This window comes from Microcaecilia unicolor, chromosome 1 (genome assembly GCF_901765095.1).
Source record: "Microcaecilia unicolor chromosome 1, aMicUni1.1, whole genome shotgun sequence".
NCBI lineage: Eukaryota > Metazoa > Chordata > Amphibia > Gymnophiona > Siphonopidae > Microcaecilia > Microcaecilia unicolor.
Genome location: NC_044031.1, coordinates 353828562 through 353848252, shown reverse-complemented (window position 1 = coordinate 353848252; position 19691 = coordinate 353828562). Strand labels below are relative to the sequence as shown.

Sequence of the window (19691 nt, the reverse complement as noted above, 5' to 3'; positions counted from 1 at the left end):
TCAGAACAGCCAGGAAACGTGACATTAGCTTTAGAGCCAGAGTGTTTTTACCTCAGCTCCCGACTTGCAGGTCCCGCGCTTTCTTCCGCAGCAGGTAAGTGCCGGTTTCTTTGTTCCTTCAGGGCGGGCCGGTATGGCGGCAGAGACCGTGAAGCACTATTCCCATTGTGGAAAACGGCGTTCGGCGACAGGACTCTGCAGTGCAGGGTGCGCTGAGGTTTCTGTGGTAGAGGGGCCCTTTTCCTGGAGAGCGCGCTTTCCCGCTCTGAGCCTCACGATCCGCGCGCCATTTTGAAGAATGCCGCCAAAGTAGCTCTGGTGGTGGTTTCTGACTGTAATCCTTCTCCTTCGTTGGGAGAGCCTTCCAGGGGTCTGGTATGTCTGCTTTCCTTTCTGGGGGCATGTCTGCAGCCTTGGCTTCTTCGTTGGATTTCTTTTCCCCAAAATTTGTTTTGTTAATGCATCAGGCTCATGTTCTAAAGCGCTCCCTCCCCCTTTCTGCCCCAGCCTCTTCACTTGAGGTTCCTGGGGGCTCTAGGCGAGATGAGCATCTGTTGGGCTTGTCTCCAGAGATCTCCTCCCTGAAGAGATGGAGGGTTTCTTCAGTGTCTGAGGAAGGGTCCTTGGTCCCCATGCCTGCAGCCCCGTCTCGGGTTGCTCCTACTGAAGGTTCGTGGAGACAGACAGGCCTGGATGATGTGGAAAAGAGTATCTTTCCTGACCAGGCGGATGTCACTTCGGTGCAGCTTTTTCATAAGGAGGAGTTGTCCTCCTTTATTTCCCAAACTTTAGAGGCTTTGAGTATTGCAGACCCAGAGGTTGCTGCCTCTCAAGCTGTTAACCCCAAAATGGCTAGTACCAGATGCCCATTGAAGGCCTTTCCAGTGCACAAGGCTATAGAATAATTCATTTCAGCTCAGTGGGCAGACCCTGATGGGGTGCTTAAGGTGGCCAGAGCTATGTCTCATCTGTATCCAGTCTCAGCGGACCGGGCAGAGCAGTTTTCTCTTCCTAAGGCAGATGCTCTGATGATGGCTGTCACTAAGAAAACTACACTACCAGTAGAATGTGGGGTAGCGCTGAAGGATATGCAAGACAGATGTCTGGAGTCCTTCTTGAAGCGTGCCTTTGAAGTGGCCACTTTGACACTTCAGGCTTCTGTTTGTAGTTCTTATGCAGCTAGAGCCTGTCTTAGTTGGCTTCATTCAGTTATGGACTCTGACCAAGAAACTAATCTTCCGAGAGCTCTGGCATTCTCTCATATGGACGTAGGCCTCGCCTATTTGTTGGATGCCCTGTATGACTTAGTTCACACGTCGGCCAATATCATGGCCTTGGCTGTTTCCTTGTGACACCTATTGTGGCTTCGACATTAGGCAGCGGATATGGCCTCTAAGCAGCGCCTCATTAAGTTGCCCTTTTGAGGAAAATTGCTCTTTGGTGAGGACTTAGAGAAAATTGTTAAAGATTTGTGGGATTCCAAATCTCAACACCTCCCTGAAGATAAACCCAAGCCTAGTTTTAGGAAGGGATCTTTAAAATTTTGTTTCTGGGAGGCGCAACGGTACCGGCCAGGTTGTTCTTTGGGCACCTTCCAGCATCCTTGCTTTTCTCAGCATTCTTCCTTTCGCAATGACAAGCGTTCGACCGGAGCCCCTGCTCATCAAGGAGTTGCTCCTCAAGCCTCCCAATGATGGGGCACAGGCCCACTCTGTGGGGGAGCAGATCGGGGGTCGACTGTACCTATTTCTTCTAGAGTGGGTCAAAATAACTTCAGACCAATAGGTCCTCAATGTGGTATGGGAGGGTTACAAACTAGAGTTCGTCTCTCCCGTCAACAGACTTTTTTCTAGAGTCCCGCTGTCTCATGCGTTCCAAACAGACAGCGGTTCTAAACTCCTTGCAAGATCATCTATTTATAGGGGCAGTAGTGCCTGTCCCTCCTCTCGAAGTTCGCATAGGCCGCTATTCCATTTACTTTTTAGTTCTGAAAAAGGGAGGGACTTCTTGGCTTATTCTCGATCTAAGGAAAGTGAACAAGTTTTTACAGGTTCGCCACTTCGGAATGGAGATATTAAGCACCGTTATTGTGGCAGTTCAACCTGGTGAATTCTTGACCGCTCTCAACCTGCGAGAGGCTTACTTGCACATTCCCATTTGGCACCTTCATCAGCGGTTCCTCAGGTTTGCAGTTCTAGGGCAGCACTTCCAGTTTCGGGCTCTTCCCTTTGGACTGGTCACAGCCCCATGCACCTTCTCAAAGGTCATGGTGGTGGTGGCAGCCTTTTTATCGAAGGGATTCAGGTACATCCCTATCTTGACGACTGGTTGATTCGAGCGGGACATCAACAGAGACATCAACAGAGACAAGAGCCACCTTCTTCCTACAGAGACCCTGGAATACCTCGGAGTGTTTCAACCTGATGGTCAGCGGATCAAGTTGCTTTCCCAGGTCTGGTCCTTGCTGAGCCTTCATTGCCCTCGAGTTTGGAACTATGTTCAACTCCTCGGATCCATGACAGCCTTCTTAGAAATCATTCAGTGGGCGAGGGCTCACATGCGGCATTCTTCAGCTCTTCCTGTTGAGCAGATGGTTGCCGACTTCTCTGGATTATCAGCATTGCCTCCCTTGGTCGAGCCGAGCCAGGGAAACTTAGCGTGGTGGCTCCTACCTTCCAATTTGCAGAAGGGCATGCCGTTGGCCTCCCCAATTGGGTGGTGGTCATGACAGATGCCAGTCTTTCGGGGTGGGGAGCCCATTGCCTAGATTGGATCACCCAGGGATCTTGGACTCCGCTCAAAGCGACTTGGCCAATAAATTGTTTGGAGTTGAGAGCAGTCGTGATGCATTGATGAGTTTTCAAGATCTGCTGGAAGGTCAAGCGGTTTGAGTTTTTTCAGACAACACTACGACAGTGGCCTATGTCAATCGACAGGGGGGCACTCGCAGTCTTCCCCTAGCAGAAGAGGCGTCCTGTTTGCTGGTTTGGGCAGAATCTCATGTCCTTTGCCTATCAGCAGCTCACATTGCGGGTCAGAGCAATACTCAAGCGGACTTTCCCAGCTGGACTCTTTTGGATGCAGCAGAATGTGAACTGTCGGACTCAGCGTTTTGTCTGATCTGTCGGCGTTGGGGGATTCCGGTCATGGATCTCATAGCCACAGCACCGAATGTCAAAGTCTCCAAGTTCTTCTGCCGAAAAACACAACCTCTAACCGGAGGCCTCGACGCCCTTCTTCAGCCGTGGCCGGAGAGGGGGGCTATTATATGTCTTTCCCCCACCATGGCCACTAAAAGGGAGAATTCTGTACCGCATAGGACTTCATCAGGGACTGCTGGTGCTAGTAGCACTGGATTGGCCCTGGCGCCCGTGGTATGCGGATCTGATTCGGTTGCTCAGGGGTCCTCCTTTGCGGCTGCTGGTGACTCCGGATCTTCTACATCAAGGGCCAGTCTGGATGGAAAATCCTTCCCACTTTGGTCTTACGGCCTGGCTCTTGAGAGGCGCCATTTGAGGAAGAAGGGGTTTTTGGTACCAGTCATTACCACACTTTTGCGGGCTTGGACACAGTCTACTTCGACGGCTTATGCTCGAGTGTGGAAGACTTTTTCGGCGTGTTGTGATCAGCGTTCCCAGTCACCTTTTCTGGCTTCTATTTCAGTCATCTTGGCGTTCCTTCAGGAGCAACTTCAAAAGGGATTGGCCTATAATTCCCTTCGAGTCCAGATAGCTGCTCTGGCATGTTTTCGGGGACGAGTGGCCGGTTCTTCTCTGGCAGTTCACCCGGGTGTGGTTTGTTTTCTGCACGGAGCTCTCCATCTCCGCCGTCCCCTTCGGCGACCGTGCCCTGCTTGGTGTCTATACCTGGTACTCTGTGCTCTTCAAGCATCGCCGTTCAAGCCCTTACACAAGGCTTCTGAAAAGGATCTTACCCTTAAAACTGTTTTTGGTTGCCATTACTTCAGCTCGACAGATCAGGCATTGTCTTGCCGAGATCCTGTTTTGCAGTTTTCTGAAGCCAGGGTCTCTATTTGCCTAAGGCCTTCCACCTCAATCAGACTCTTTATCTTCCTTTGTTTAGGAAGGAGGATTAATTGGAGTAATTTGCGTTTCTTCGCTTTTTGGATGTACGGAGAGCATTCTTCCGGTATCTGCAAGTCTCGAGTTTCGTCGCTCTGATCATATCTTTGTGCTTCTCTCTAGAGTGACGAGAGGTGAAGCAGCCTCCAAGGCTTCCATTGCTTGGTGGATTAAGGAGGCCATTGTGTTGGCATATATTTTACATGGTCTTTATTTTATTTATTGCACTTGTATCCCACATTTTCCCACCTATTTGCAGGGATTTATTTATTTTTGTTACATTTGTACCCCGCGCTTTCCCACTCATGGCAGGCTCAATGCGGCAGGCAATGGAGGGTTAAGTGACTTGCCCAGAGTCACAAGGAGCTGCCTGTGCCGGGAATCGAACTCAGTTCCCCAGGACCAAAGTCCACCACCCTAACCACTAGGCCACTCCTCCTGAACACTGTATGGATTTCAGTTCATATGACGATTGGATTCTGTTTCAAGTTACATTATTTAGTTCTCTGTTTTTTATAGTGAGGATGGTTACTGAGTACTAGTTGTTTTCTTCTGGTTGACTTGGTTACTGCTTACGAATGGTATATACTAACTGAGGAAGGGGCTGGCCGTCTGGTATCACTGCCTTCAGTTCTGTTTATCTCTATCTCCACCTGCTGGTAGACGGATATAACCCACCAGTTCCTAGATTCATCTGCTGCGGCTAAAGGAAAGAAAATTATCAGGTAAGACATAATTCTATCGTGCTGCGTATGTCTAGTAGCGCTATAGAAATAATGATTTGTAGTTGTGGTAAAAATGGTGCAAACAGTGCATGTAAATGACCAAAATACTAGCATACACTCGTGTGTGTATGCGTATTCACACAGAAATGCCAATGTTCTGGTGATGCACTATTCAATAAAATGGCACCTAAATGTAATGCCATATGGTTTGCAGGTGCACTTACAAATGGGCTAGTGTAAGCAGAACACACAGTTGCATGGGTAAATTATGGAATACTGTGATTTACACACATTTTATAGCAATCTAGGCATGAGGATTTACACCAGCCCTATGACAGGTGTAAGTGGTCGTGCCTAAATTATACCCGCGTATTTTTCCTGATACACTAGTACTTAGTGCGCAGGTATTTTACTGTTACAATATTATAGCTTAACACAATAGACTCCAGATAGTGCTCCTTTATAGAACTGTCATCATTGAGCCAAAAGCTATAATTCCTTAGCATCAGCAGCAGATGAATCCAGGAACTGGTGGGTTGTAGCCACCTACCAGCAGGTGGAGATAGAGAACACTGAAGAGAAAGCAGTGACCCTAGACGTCCAGCTCCCTGCCACTTCAATATATCTCTGTCTCCTCCAGCCAGGGTTGCCAGATGGGCGGTTTTCCCACCCAATTGGGCGGTTTTCCGCAACCCGCCGCGGGAAACTTTTGCCTGTGGCGGGTTGCGGTTTTTTGGGCTTGTTTTTTTTTTCCTGCGGGTTTTGGGCGGTTTTTCGGCCGGCGGGGGGTGGGGCTAACGGCGACAGAGGCGGGGTTTGGTGACGTATTGGGTGGGGCGAGGTGACGTATTGGGCGGGGCTGATGGCGGGGGCGGGGCTGATGACGGCGGGGGCAGGGGTGATGACGGAAGGGGCGGGGGTGATGACGTCGGGGTGGGGTGTGTGCAGGTTTTGGGCTGTTTTGGGTGGGAATTTTTTTTTTTTATATGGCAACACTGCCTCCAGCACAGCAGGTGGTGGACGGATTGCTTCCAGCTCCTGGATTCTGGGGAGGCGTTTCTGCCAGTTGAGCGTGGGGGCGTCTGGTTAAGGGTGCATGCCAGTCTTGAAGACATATTTGCACTGCAGGTCCCTGTCCTACTCCATTTCCCCCCTGCTCTCGGAGGGCTCCCTTTTCTAGCTGCTAAAAAAAGAAACAGGACATTCTCCTCACAGTAGTGCAGCTTATAGCCGGCAAAAAAAAAATGCAAGAAAATAAGCTCAAGGATGAACTGTCTGTATTCTTAATTGGTGTCTGCCGGGCTCTGCAGGGGTGGGGCAGGAGCACCGTTTGGGCTCCCCGTGAGAGCTACCGCTGCTTTCACAATGGCACTATGGCGGCGGAGATCGTTAAAAGATGTTTCCGCTGTGGCTGTCACCGTTCCACAGTGGGTGCCTGCGTTGCGCGCTGCTTCGATGTGATTTTGGCTATGGAAGGGCCGGTGGAGGCGCCTTCCTGTTCTTCGGACAGTGCGGCCCGCGTTTCTTGATCGGCGCCTGAAGCGGTTGTGGAGCCCGCGCTTTTCTCTTCCCCTGAGCCTTCCCACCTATTGGGTTCTTCGGGCGCGGAGGTCGGCAGCTTTGGGCATGGTTATTGGTGCTTTTAATGCTCCTATCTGACACAGAATTCTCCCTGGATTTTATCCTCCAGGCTTATTTGCTCAAGAGGGGGTTGCCTGTGGGGCCCCCTCCTCTTTTTGAAACCTCTTTGAAGGGCAGGGAGAATCTTGTTTCTCAGGGTGATTTTGGGTCTTCTCTGCTTTCTGAAGATCTTGCTGTTAAACGCAGGTGATTGTCTTCGTTCCCAGACGGGGGGGGGGGGGGGTCCTTAGCCCCTCTTTCTCCCCCTCCTTCAGTTCTGGCGGGATCTGAGGACTCCGCTAGACGTTTTAAGTTTGAAGATTTTGAGGATGGGAACTCCTGCCTGGGGAGCAGGATGATCTGACGGCGGTTTGTATTTTTCATCGTGAGGAGTTGCCTGCTCTCGTTTCTGAAACTTTAGCAGCTGTGAATATTTCTGATCCTGAGGACCAATCTGTGTCTTCGGTCAGTGTTAAAATGACGAGCACGCAGAAACCATCTAAAGCTTTCCCTATTCATGAGTCCATTCAGGAATTAATTTCTGCTCAGTGGCCTGATCCTGAGAGTACTTTGAAAATAGCTAGGGCTATGGCGTGTCTATCCAGTTGCTGCTTCTACTCTAGATACCTTCACTTTGCTGAAGGTGGACACTTTATTGATGGAGGTCACTAAGAAGACCACTATTCCAGTGGAGGGAGGTGTTGCTCTTAAGGACATGCAAGATAGGTGTCTTGATGCCTTGCTGAAGCGTTCTTTTGAAGTTTCGGCGTTGGCTTTACAAGCTTCCATTTGTAGTTCCGCTGCGGCCAGAGCTGGCCTTTCCTGGTTTCAGCAGGGCCTGGAGCAAGAACAGGATTTGGCTTCTGTTTTAGTTGCTGGTGCGCGCCGATGGAGTCAGTTCTCGCTTATGTAGTTGACGACCTCTATGACTTGGTCAGAGCTTCGGCCAAGCAGATGGCTCTGGCAGTTTCAGCCCGCCGTCTACTTTGGTTACGCCACTGCTCGGCTGATATGGGTTCCAAACAGCATCTAATGAGGCTTCACTTTAGAGGAAAGTTGCTTTCTTGCGAAGATCTTGAAAAGATAGTGAAAGATTTGGGAGACTCAAAATTCCAGCGTCTGCCGGAAGACAAGCCCAGAACCAGTTCTTCTAGATCTTGCTTTCGTGACGTCCGCCATTATTGGCCTAGCTGCAGTTCGTCCTTTCAGCGTCCTAGATTCCAGCAGAAGTCCTCCTTTTGGAATGGCAAGTGGATGTCGGCAGCAGGAACCAGATCTCAGCCTTCAGGTCGTTTGACCCAATGATGGGGCGTAGGTCCACTCCTCGACTGTTCCCAAAGGGGGGGGGGTCGATTAACCCTCTATTACGAGGAGTGGACCAGGATTACATCAGACCGGTGGGTCTTAGATCTTATAAGAGATGGCTACAGATTAGAATTTGCATTGTCCTTCGGAGATGTAGTTTTGGAAGCCCTTTGTGCCACAGTGATCAGAAGGCAGGCCGTTCTAGCTATATTGCAGACATTGCTGGGTCTTGGGGCGGTGGTACCTGTTCCTCAGGCCGAGGTAGGCACTGGTCAGTATTCAATCTACTTTGTAGCAGCGCTGCGTATGCCTTGTAGCGCTATAGAAATGCTAAATAGTAGTAGTAGTAGTAGTTCCTCGAAAAGGAGGTTCGTTCAGACTTATTCTCGAACTCAGGAAAGTGAACAAGTGTCAACGGGTTCGCCACTTCCGCATGGAGACCGTGTGATCGGTGATTGCTTCTGTTCAGCCCTGGGAGTTTCTCACAGCTTTGGATCTGAATGAGGCATACATACACATTCCCATTTGGCCTCCTTATCAGAGGTTCCTACGGTTTGCCGTGTTGGGCCATCACTTACAGTTCTGAGCTCTGCCATTTGGCCTAGCCACAGCTCCTCATACCTTTTTCAAGGGTAATGGTGGTCGTTGTGGCCTTCCTCTGAAAGGAAGGGATCAAAGTGCATCCGTATCTTGACAATTGTTTGTTCCAAGCAGATTCGGAACAGGACAGTCGAGCGGCCACCTCTTGAGTTCTGGATCTCTTACAGTCACTCGGTTGGGTGATCAATCTTCCAAAAAATCGTTTAATTCCCTCCCAGTCATTGGAATATCTTGGAATATCTTTGATACGTCTCAGGGATGGGTCTTCCTGCCAGAAAGTGGGAGGCTCAAGCTTTGTTCCCAAGTTTGCGGTCTGTTGCGTTCTTCTCGTCCTCAGGCCTGGGATTACGTGCAGGTCCTAGGCTCTATGACAGCCACTCCAGAGGTGGTTCCATGGGCGAGGGCTCACGTGTCTCTTCCAACGCACTTTTCTGAGTCGGTGGTCTCCTGTGTCCCAGGATTATCTTTATTGGTTGACGTGGTTTCCTTTGGCGAAGGACAACATGGCCTGGTGGCTGTGTGCCGCCAACCTCCAGAAGGGGATGCCCTTGGTGTCTCCTCAGTGTGGGTGATTGTTGTCACAGATGCCAGTCTCCACCGAGTGGCCCAGGGACAGTGGTTAGAGTTGGAGACGAAGTGGCCCATCAACCGATTAGAATTGAGAGCTGTGAGGCTCGCTTTCAAGATCTTCTGGAAGGTCGGGCAGTTCGAGTTCTCTTGGACAACACCTCAGCGGTGGCTTACATCAGTCGCCAGGGAGGTACCCAGAGCGTAGTCTTGGCATCAGAGGTGATAGGCCTGCTGCAATGGGTAGAGAACTCTGTCTCTCAGCAGCTCACATAGGAGGCTAGAGCAATGAAAAAGCCGACTTTCTCAGCCATCATCTCCTGGACTCCGAGAATGGGAGCTAGCAACGGAGGCCATTTGAACCGTTGCGTTCAGCTTCAGATAAAGATCTCACTCTGAAAGTATTTTTGGTGGCCATTACCTCTGCGCATCGAGTTTTGGAGCTGCAGTTCCTGTCGTGTCGGGAGCCTTTTCTTCAGTTTTCAGAATCTGGTGTCACTTTGAAGATGGTTCCTTCCTTCTTACCTAAAGTCGTGTCAGCCTTTCATTGAATCAGTCACTTTTTCTTCCCTCCTTTCAGAGGTCGGATTATCCAGAGAACTTTTCACTTCTACGGCTTTTGGATGTGCGTTATTTGCTGCTCCGATATCTGTAGATAAGTAATGAATTCCGTTGCTCGGACCATCTGTTTGTACTTTTGTCTGGTCCCCGACAGGGTTATGCAGCGTCCAAGGCGACGATTGCGTGGTGGCTTAAGGAAGCCATGTCTTCGGCTTACCTGGTGAAAGATTCTGTTCCACCGGATGCTTTGCAAGCTCATTCAACTCGTGCACATAAACAGACATGCTTTTGTTGGATGATATTTGTCGAGCAGCTGCTTGGGCCTCTCGGCATCCCTTTGTTAAACACTACAAGTTTGATGTAGCTGCAAGGGAGGATTCTCATTTTGGGACAGCGGTGCTCTCTCAGGGAGCGGCATCTTCCCACCCTGTTTATGGACTGCTTTGATACATCCCACCAGTTATTGGGTTCATCTGCTGCTGATGCTAAGGAAGGTAAAATTATATCTTGACTGATAATTTTCTTTCCTTTAGTCGCAGCAGATGAATCCAGAATCCCTGCCCTTTTATGGCTGCGCCTTGATTTCTGAGATTTACCAGATTGTTTGAAGACAAAGAGGAAAAGTCAGAAGCCAGTGGATTCCAATTTTCAATTAAGACTTGTTTGATTCTCATGAGTCGTGTTTTCTTTAAAGTTCTAAGTTATTTGTTCAGCTGTTGCCGCATTGTTGTGAGGAGTGTGGTTTTTTTTCTGTGAGTTGTTTCTCCTTATCCTCTGCTTTGGGAATGTGACCTATACTGAAGTGGCAGGGAGCTGGACGTCCAGAGTCACTCTATTCTCTTCAGTGTTCTCTATCTCCACCTGCTGGTAGGTGGATACAACCCATCAGTTCCTGGATTCATCTGATGCGACTAAAGGAAAGAAAATTATCAGGTAAGACATAATTTTACCTTATGATAAAAGTATAATAAGAAACAATCCACAGGATAGTTCTTTCATTAATCATACCCTTCAAGTATAGTAATATAAATCTATTTATTTCAAAAAAAATCCTTATTCTAATAAATAAACACAGCAAATTATCAAAACAAATCATAACCCCACATCCATTCAGTCATACCCCACATCATTACATAATAATGAGGATACCTCCCTGGTGATAATTAGAGCAGATAAGGGGGATGGAGTGGTTGTGATGGACAAAGTTGCCTATGAAATGGAAGCATCAAGACAGTTGACGGATATGCACTATTATCAACGTTTGGATCCTACCAGCTTTCTCCAACAACAAGTATTGCTGTTATTATCGCAGGCGGCTGAAGATAATCAAATTTCCAAAAAAGAGTACAAATATCTTTATAATCAGTTTCCTAGGGTGCGAGTAATTTACTTTTTACCCAAGGTTCACAAGTCTTTAGTGTCTCCACCAGGGAGACCTCTTTCACAATATCTTTAATTTTCTTCTTAGTGGATTTGTGTTACAGTTGCAATCATATCTGAGAGACTCCACACACTTGATAAAAATCTTAGACCTGTTGGATCTTTCCCAATATGAGCAGATTAGATTAGTGACACTTGGAGGGGCATAATCGAACGGGGCGCCCAAGTTTTCATGAGGGCGTCCTCGCAGGACGGCCCCCGCGAAGGGGCGGGGAAACCCTTATTATCGAAACAAGATGGGCGTCCATCTTTCATTTCGATAATACGGTCGGGGATGCGCAAATCTCAACATTTAGGTCGACCTTAGAGATGGTCGTCCCCAGTTTTCAGCCATAATGGAAACCGAGGACGCCCATCTCAAAAACGACCAAATCCAAGCCCTTTGGTTGTGGGAAGAGCCGGAATTTGTAGTGCACTGGTCCCCCCAGCCGGTCACCCTAGGGGGCACTACAGTGGACTTCACAAATTGCTTCCAGGTGCATAGCTTCCTTACCTTGGGTGCTGAGCCCCCCCCCCCCCAAAAAAACCCACTCCCCACAACTGTACACCATTTCCGTAGTCCTAAGAGGTGAAGTGGGCACCTACATGTGGGTACAGTGGGTTTTGGAGGGCTCACATTTACCACCCACAAGTGTAACAGGTGGGGGGGGGGGGGAATGGGCTTGGGTCCGCTTGCCTGAAATGCACTGCACCCACTAAAACTGCTCCAGGGACCTGCTTACTGCTGTCATGGAGCTGGGTATGACATTTGAGGCTGGCAAAAAAAATGTTACGTTTTTTTTTTTTTTTTTTTTTTTTTTTTTTTTTTTAGGGTGGGAGGGGGTTGGTGACCACTGGGGGAGGAAAGTGAGGTCATCCCCGATACTCTCCGGTGGTCATCTGGTCAGTTCGGGCACCTTTTCACTGCTTAGTCGCAAGAAAAAAATGGACCAAATAAAGTCGGCCAAGTGCTCGTCAGGGACACCCTTCTTTTTTCCATTATCGGCCGAGGACGCCCTTCTCTTGATCACGCCCCAGTCCCGCCTTCGCCCCCGTGAACTTTGGTCGTCCCTGCGACGGGAGGCAGTTGAGGACGCCCAAAATCGGCTTTCGATTATGCTGATTTGGGCGCCTTTCTCTTTCGAAAGTAAGCCTGTTGATTTCCGTGCTTTATATACCAACTAGTAAAAAAGCCCCGTTTCTGATGCAAATGAAACGGGGGCTAGCAAGGTTTTCTTCTGTGTGCATGTAGGAGTGTGTGTGTCCCTGCCCTCTGCCCTCTCTCCCCTCCCCGCTCTGAGTCCTTCACTGTTACAGAGAGAGCGATTTGATTTCGTGCTTTGCTGTGTTTTCCTTCACTGTTTGTGTTACAGAGAGAGCAGAGGGCGGGGCAGACACTCATGGGGCAACCGGATATCTCTCCCCCTTCACACTTCCGGCTGGAGGCTTCATAGAACGTTGGTGGTGCCTTTTATATAGAGAGATATTCCCCAAACGCGAGCCAAGGACATTGCTACTCACTATTTGAAACAAACCGGTTTGACTCAATCTCAAGTCCAGGTGATGCAAAAAATGTTGACGTTAGTTATTGAGAACAACTATTTTGCATTTAGAAATCAGTTCTATTTACAAACAAAAGGGGTAGCCATGGGAGCGTCAGTTGCCCCGACAATCGCTTGTCTCTATATGGGTGTGTTTGAAGCCAGCTTTGTCTTTAAATCTGCACAGTTTGTGAACATACACATATGGAGACGCTTTATTGATGATATTTTCTTTGTCTGGCTAGGGGATGAGGAGAGTTTAAAAGGCTTTATTGGCTACCTGAATCAATGTGATGAAAATATTGGTTTTGAAGAAACAATAACAGGATTGTATAAATATTTTGGCTATTTCGATTAAATTAAAGAATGGGAAATTTAAAACTACACTATTTAGAAAAGAAACTGATCACAACTCTCTCCTTCACTATCATAGCTTTCACCCTAAGAATTTAAGAGATGTGATCCCGATGGGCCAGCTGTTGAGGGTTAAAAGATTATGTTCGAATAAGTAGGACTATACCCAACAGACATCTTCAGTGGTAGAGCGGTTTGCTCAATGAAAATATCCAAAACCTTGGATTGAAAGGGCATTAAAAAGGGCCAAAAATACACACAGGGAATGGCTACTACAAGAACCAATGACTGAATAAAATGAATGCCTGACATGAATTCTGCCGTACTCTAAGCAAGCAATGATCCTGCGGAAAATACTTATCAAACATTGGAGTACACTATCGATTCATCAGATATTTAAGGAATTCCCGAAAATAGCTTACAGGAGGTCTCAAAATTTAGGTGAGCTTTTGTCTGCTACAAGATATAATAGATCGATAGAGCCAACTGCTGGAGGTCACTCTAGATGTAATGGGTGTATGTATTGTAAATATAGCATACTAGTAAAAAAGGCCCGTTTCTGACACAAATGAAACGGGCGCTAGCAAGGTTTTCCTCGGAGTGTGTATGTTTGGGAGAGTGTATGTGAGAGTGACTGTTTGAGAGTCAGAGTGAAAGTGTGAGAGAGAGAGTGAGTCTGAGTGTGAGTGTGTTTGTGAGAGAGTGTGTGTGTGTGAGAATGAGAGTGTGTGCAAGTGTGTATGTGAGACACAGTGTGAGAGAGAGTGTGTGTGTGTGTGTGGGGCGAGAGAGAGAGTGTGTGAGACACAGATTCTCTGTGAGAGTGAGTGTATGAGACCAAGCGAGTGTGTGAGTGACTGTGTGGCACATAGAGAGTGAATGTGATACAGTGTGAGACAGAGTGTGTGAGAGTGAGAAAGACATTGTATATGAGAGAGAGAGTGTGTGAGCCCTGCCCTCCCAATCCATGGCCATCTGTCCCCTGCCCCCTCCATCCTTTTCCAGCAATTCCCCTCTCTCCCTGAGCCCTGCCCTCCCAATCCATGCCCATCCATGCTCCTCTGTCACCTGGCCCCTCCATTCATCCCTATCCAGCAATTCCCCTCTCTCCCTGAGGCCTGCCCTGCAATCCATATCCATCCATGCCCATCTGTCCCCTCCATTCATCCCTATCCAGCAATTCCCCTCTCTCTGAGTCCTGCCCTTCCAATCCATGCCCATCCATGCTCCTCTGTCACCTGGCCCCTCCATTCATCCCTATCCAGCAATTCCCCTCTCTCCCTGAGGCCTGCCCTGCAATCCATATCCATCCATGCCCATCTGTCCCCTCTATTCATCCCTATCCAGCAATTTCCCTCTCTCCCTGAGTCCTGCCCTCCCAATCCATGCCCATCCATGCTCCTCTGTCCCCTGCCCCCTCCATTCATCCCTTTCCAGCAATTCCCCTCTCTCCCTGAGCCCTGCCCTCCAAATCCATGCCCATCCATGCTCTTCTGTCCCCTGCCGCCTCCATTCATCCCTTTCCAGCAATTCCCCTCTCTCCCTGAGCCCTGCCCTCCCAATCCATGGCCATCCATGTTACTCTGTCACCTGCCCCCTCCATTCATCCCTATCCAGCAATTCCCCTCTCCCTGAGTCCTGCCCTTCCAATCCATGCCCATCCATGCTCCTCTGTCACCTGGCCCCTCCATTCATCCCTATCCAGCAATTCCCCTCTCTCCCTGAGCCCTGTCCTGCAATCCATATCCATCCATGCCCATCTGTCCCCTCCATTCATCCCTATCCAGCAATTCCCCTCTCTCCCTCCCAATCCATGCCCATCCATGCTCCTCTGTCCCCTGCCCCCTCCATTCATCCCTTTCCAGCAATTCCCCTCTCTCCCTGAGCCCTGCCCTCCCAATCCATGTCCATCCATGCTCCTCTGTCACCTGCCCCCTCCATTCATCCAGCAATTCCCCTCTCTCCCTGAGGCCTGCCCTGCAATCCATATCCATCCATGCCCATCTGTCCCCTCTATTCATCCCTATCCAGCAATTTCCCTCTCTCCCTGAGTCCTGCCCTCCCAATCCATACCCATCCATGCTCCTCTGTCCCCTGCCCCCTCCATTCATCCCTTTCCAGCAATTCCCCTCTCTCCCTGAGCCCTGCCCTCCAAATCCATGCCCATCCATGCTCTTCTGTCCCCTGCCGCCTCCATTCATCCCTTTCCAGCAATTCCCCTCTCTCCCTGAGCCCTGCCCTCCCAATCCATGGCCATCCATGTTACTCTGTCACCTGCCCCCTCCATTCATCCCTATCCAGCAATTCCCCTCTCCCTGAGTCCTGCCCTTCCAATCCATGCCCATCCATGCTCCTCTGTCACCTGGCCCCTCCATTCATCCCTATCCAGCAATTCCCCTCTCTCCCTGAGCCCTGCCCTGCAATCCATATCCATCCATGCCCATCTGTCCCCTCCATTCATCCCTATCCAGCAATTCCCCTCTCTCCCTCCCCATCCATGCTCCTCTGTCCCCTGCCCCCTCCATTCATCCCTTTCCAGCAGTTCCCCTCTCTCCCTGAGCCCTGCCCTCCCAATCCATGTCCATCCATGCTCCTCTGTCACCTGCCCCCTCCATTCATCCAGCATTTCCCCTCTCTCCCTGAGCCCTGCCCTGCAATCCATATCCATCCATGCCCATCTGTCCCCTCCATTCATCCCTATCCAGCAATTCCCCTCTCTCCCTGAGTCCTGCCCTCCCAATCCATGCCCATCCATGCTCCTCTGTCCCCTGCCCCCTCCATTCATCCCTTTCCAGCAATTCCCCTCTCTCCCTGAGTCCTGCCCTCCCAATCCATGCCCATCCATGCTCCTCTGTCCCCTGCCCCCTCCATTCATCCCTTTCCAGCAATTCCCCTCTCTCCCTGAGCCCTGCCCTCCCAATCCATGCCCATCCATGCTCCTCTGTCCCCTGCCCCCTCCATTCATCCCTTTCCAGCAATTCCCCTCTCTCCCTGAGCCATGCCCTCCCAATCCATGCCCATCATGCTCCTCTGTCCCCTGCCCCCTCCATTCATCCCTTTCCAGCAATTCCCCTCTCTCCCTGAGCCCTGCCCTCCCAATCCATGCCCATCCATGCTCCTCTGTCCCCTGCCCCCTCCATTCATCCCTTTCCTGCAATTCCCCTCTCTCCCTGAGCCCTGCCCTCCCAATCCATGCCCATCCATGCTCTTCTGTCCCTTGCCGCCTCCATTCATCCTTTTCCAGCAAGTCCCCTCTCTCCCTTCCATGACCCCCCCTCGCATCCATGCTCCTCTCTCTCCATGTTCCCAGCCTGGCCCACCCTCTTCTCCCCCCCCTTCGCATCCATGCCCCCCCCATCCATGCATCCCTTTTGTTTTTTTTCTTCTTTTAAATTTACCTCCGTGGCGGTTCCGGCAGCGAAGCGTCAGGGAAGGAGGCGGCGCTCCCGACGTCTAGCTTTCCCTTCGCTGTGTTCCGCCTTCTTTTGACGTCATCCTTGACGTCAGAAGAAGGCGGAACACAGCGAAGGGAAGGCTAGACGTCGGGAGCGCCGCCTCCTTCCCTGACGCTTCGCTTCCGGATTTGTTTGGGTTTTTTTTTTCCGCCCTCGACGTCATGACGTTTGACGCGAGGGCGGGGCAGAGACGGCTGGCTGGCTTGAAGGCTTCACACCACGAATCCACGAACCCTTCAGCCTGGGAGTGACGTCAGATGGCTTCATGGCTTCACAGAACGTTGTCCTCAGAACGTTGAGGGTGCGTTTTATTATATTAGATGTGCTGATCGTATTACATTTGGAAACGAGAATACACTATTTGAAAAATGTGACTAATTGTAACTCACATGGAGTGGTCTATGGGATCTGTTGCCCTTGTGGCAGATGGTATATTGGCTATACAACTAGGAAAATAAAATTGAGAATAGCGGAACATCTCAGCAATATACGATTAAAGAAAATTGAGGCACCTCTTGCCTCTCATTGGAGTGAAGTTAGTCATCAGTTAGATACACTGCGATTTGTGGTATTATACCAGCTGCAGAACGTCAGAAGTGGGATGGTCTACAAAAGTTGCACCGGATTGAACAAAAATTTATTTTCCTTTATGATACTCTTGAACCAGCTGGTTTAAATCGAGAGAGAGAATGGGAAATGGTGATGTGAGATGGTAACGCCTCTGGGTGGTTAGTGATACTGTGATTGGATATGGGCTAATTGGAAATATCGTATAAGGAGAGGGGGAGTGTTAGAGAACACGCATGGGCACTGAAGCTCTGAGCATATAATCTAAGGCTGGCCAGGTCGAGCTTCTGAGCGATGGTGTGCTAAAAATTCTGTATTATTAATGTTTAGGTGAGTTTGACTTATGTTATATCACTATGAGTTTGGTTTATAAAATATGAGGGTAAATGTGGTTGATTTTATATGTACAGATTGACAGCTTGTGATGACGCCAGTTGGGTGAAACACCGTTTGTGTGTTTTGGACTAACAGCTCCTGATGATGCCAACTGAGCGAAACACAGATTTTGTGTCGGACTGGACAATTATCTGAAAAGTGGAATACAAGTTAACCTTATATTAGCTAATGGTTCATGGATTATGGAGTTTGAAAAGATCTCCGTGGGAGTGAATTGAGACTGTGTGGAGAGAAGAACTGGACTAGTTCGGGTTGTTTGAAAGACCAATGTCTCATTTACATAGAAAAAAAGTTTTCACCACGGACGGACTCCTAATCTTGGATAAGTTTTTTTATGATGTAATGATGTGGGGTATGAATGAATGGATGTGGGGTTATGATTTGTTTTGATAATTTGCTGTGTTTGTTTATTAGAATAAAGGATTTTTTGAAATAAAGAAATAGATTTATATTACTATCCTTGAAGGGTATGATTAATGAAAGAACTATCCTATAGATTGTTTCTGATTTAAATATTGGGGAAGGTTTATGTATTAGATTCCTATTTGAGTATTGTTGAAAAGTATAATAAGGTCACTGTTACTAAAGTAATACATAGCTTTATTTATTTTTGTTTGTCTTTAGGCAAAACAACTTATAGAGAAGTTTTTTGATAAACAAGGAGAAAGACTCCAGGAATCTAAGACAACATTACCTGAGATATACTATATTCAAGGTACACTCCATATAGTATCGATTAATCGCTGCTTTCCAGGATATGGAATGGATTCTAAGTTGCATCCAGGTTGTCCTAATTGCTGTGGTAAGTAACACATGTTTTACTTAATTATTTCTTGAATCTATTTATAGGGAAGTTTTGTAATTTAACCATATGTATATCTTTTATATGTTAGGTTAATATTTAAAAATTGGGGGGCCCTTTTACAGAGCAGCAGTAAGCCCATCGTGGGCTTACCGCTTGCTCTTCCAGGACTACTGCCGGTCCAACACGGCCACCGGCGGTAGTCCCGCCCCTAGCATGCGCCATTTCTGAGGAAAGAAGAAAACCCTTGGAAATGGCTTGCGTGGCAGTAACTGGGCATTGCCATGTGCTGCCCAGTTACCACTGGGTTAGCGCGGGAGCCCTTATCGCTACAGAGCTCCCCGTTGCATGGCTATGCGGTAAGAGCTTACTGCATGGCCATGTGTGTGGGGTCTTTTTACCTGCTGTGGTAAAAAGGGCCCTGCCACACAGGAAAGACTGCCGCTAGCGCGGGGCCTTTTTTCTCTCAGCTTAGTAAAAGGATCCATTAAGCAATAACAACTTGGGTTACATAAACATTAACATCTTGCATGTTGTGCTGTGAATATATCTTTGCTTGATAAAGTACTATAAAAAGAATACAGTACAATATAATTTTAAAAGGCAATGGAAAAAAGGTGAAATTATGAAGAATATTAAATTGTAGAACTCAGTAGGTGAAAATGAGAAGAAAAAATGGCTCATGTTTTTATTATTCAGGTTTTTAAAATATTACATTTCCATAAAGAAACCAGGAGTACAAATAGGCCACATTAATGGAAACAAGTAGTACTCTACCAAAAAAGGAAAAAATATACAAATAAATGAAAATTTAGATAACCCAATCTAAATTCACAGAATTGTCAGATTAGTTACAAATTTGTGCAAAATTACTCCTCAATATCATTTGCATTATCAATCAGAAATCTTTGAAGCTGGTTCAGATCAAAATAAACATAAAAAATGTCATTAATCTTTATCAAATATTTACAGGGAAACTGCAAAAAAGAAGGAACCTACGGTAGGAGGAGTAGCCTAATGGTTACTGCAGTGGGCTAGGAACCAGATTTGATTCCCACTGCAGCTGTTGGTGACCCTCGGCAAGTCACTTAACCCTCCATTGCCCCAGGTACAAAAACAGATTGTGAGCCCACTAGGGACAGAGAAAGTACCTATATATATGTGAACCACTTTGGTTATACCACAGAAATGCAGTATATCAAATACATTACCCTTACCCAGCTTATCCTACCTTTATCCTATCTTTCAGTTTGAGAAATTCCTTCTGATGCAGCTGTGTGACCCTTGGCACATCAGAAAAAAATCCAGATAGGTTGACTACTGAATTGAATGTCCTTTTTTGAAAATACACTTTAAGTAAATACATTTTTTTCCTGTTGAGTAGGAATAGTATCCAAGAGAGAAGCCCTGGTTGCAGTTACATCCTGGGATGTCTCCAAAAATGTCAAAGCAAAAGAGTCATCTTGACACATTGTAACGATTAGAAATAATCATATTCATGGGAGGACAAGCAGGCATAATATTCTCACATGCAGGTGACTTCTTCTACGGAGCCCAGTACTTCGTAAAATCTCAGGAGACAAGAGATGACATGTAGGAAAATTCAAAATTATAAAGTACTAGCATTCATCCTATTCTCAATATATTCTGTCTGTGTATTACCAGACTGCCTTTAATAAAAGACACAAAGGTTGATT

At 48.0% G+C, this 19691-nt stretch overlaps 1 protein-coding gene across 1 annotated transcript in view; it reads left to right on the top strand.

The window, feature by feature from the left end:
* Positions 1–19461, top strand: part of ZPBP (zona pellucida binding protein) — a 304665-nt gene extending 285204 nt beyond the window's left edge. Inside the window, exons 7-8 of the mRNA XM_030218447.1 lie at positions 17817–17994; positions 19379–19461. Coding sequence (XP_030074307.1) covers positions 17817–17994; positions 19379–19461 — 261 coding nt within the window. The remainder of the gene's footprint in view (positions 1–17816; positions 17995–19378) is intronic.
* Positions 19462–19691: the final 230 nt, after the last annotated feature.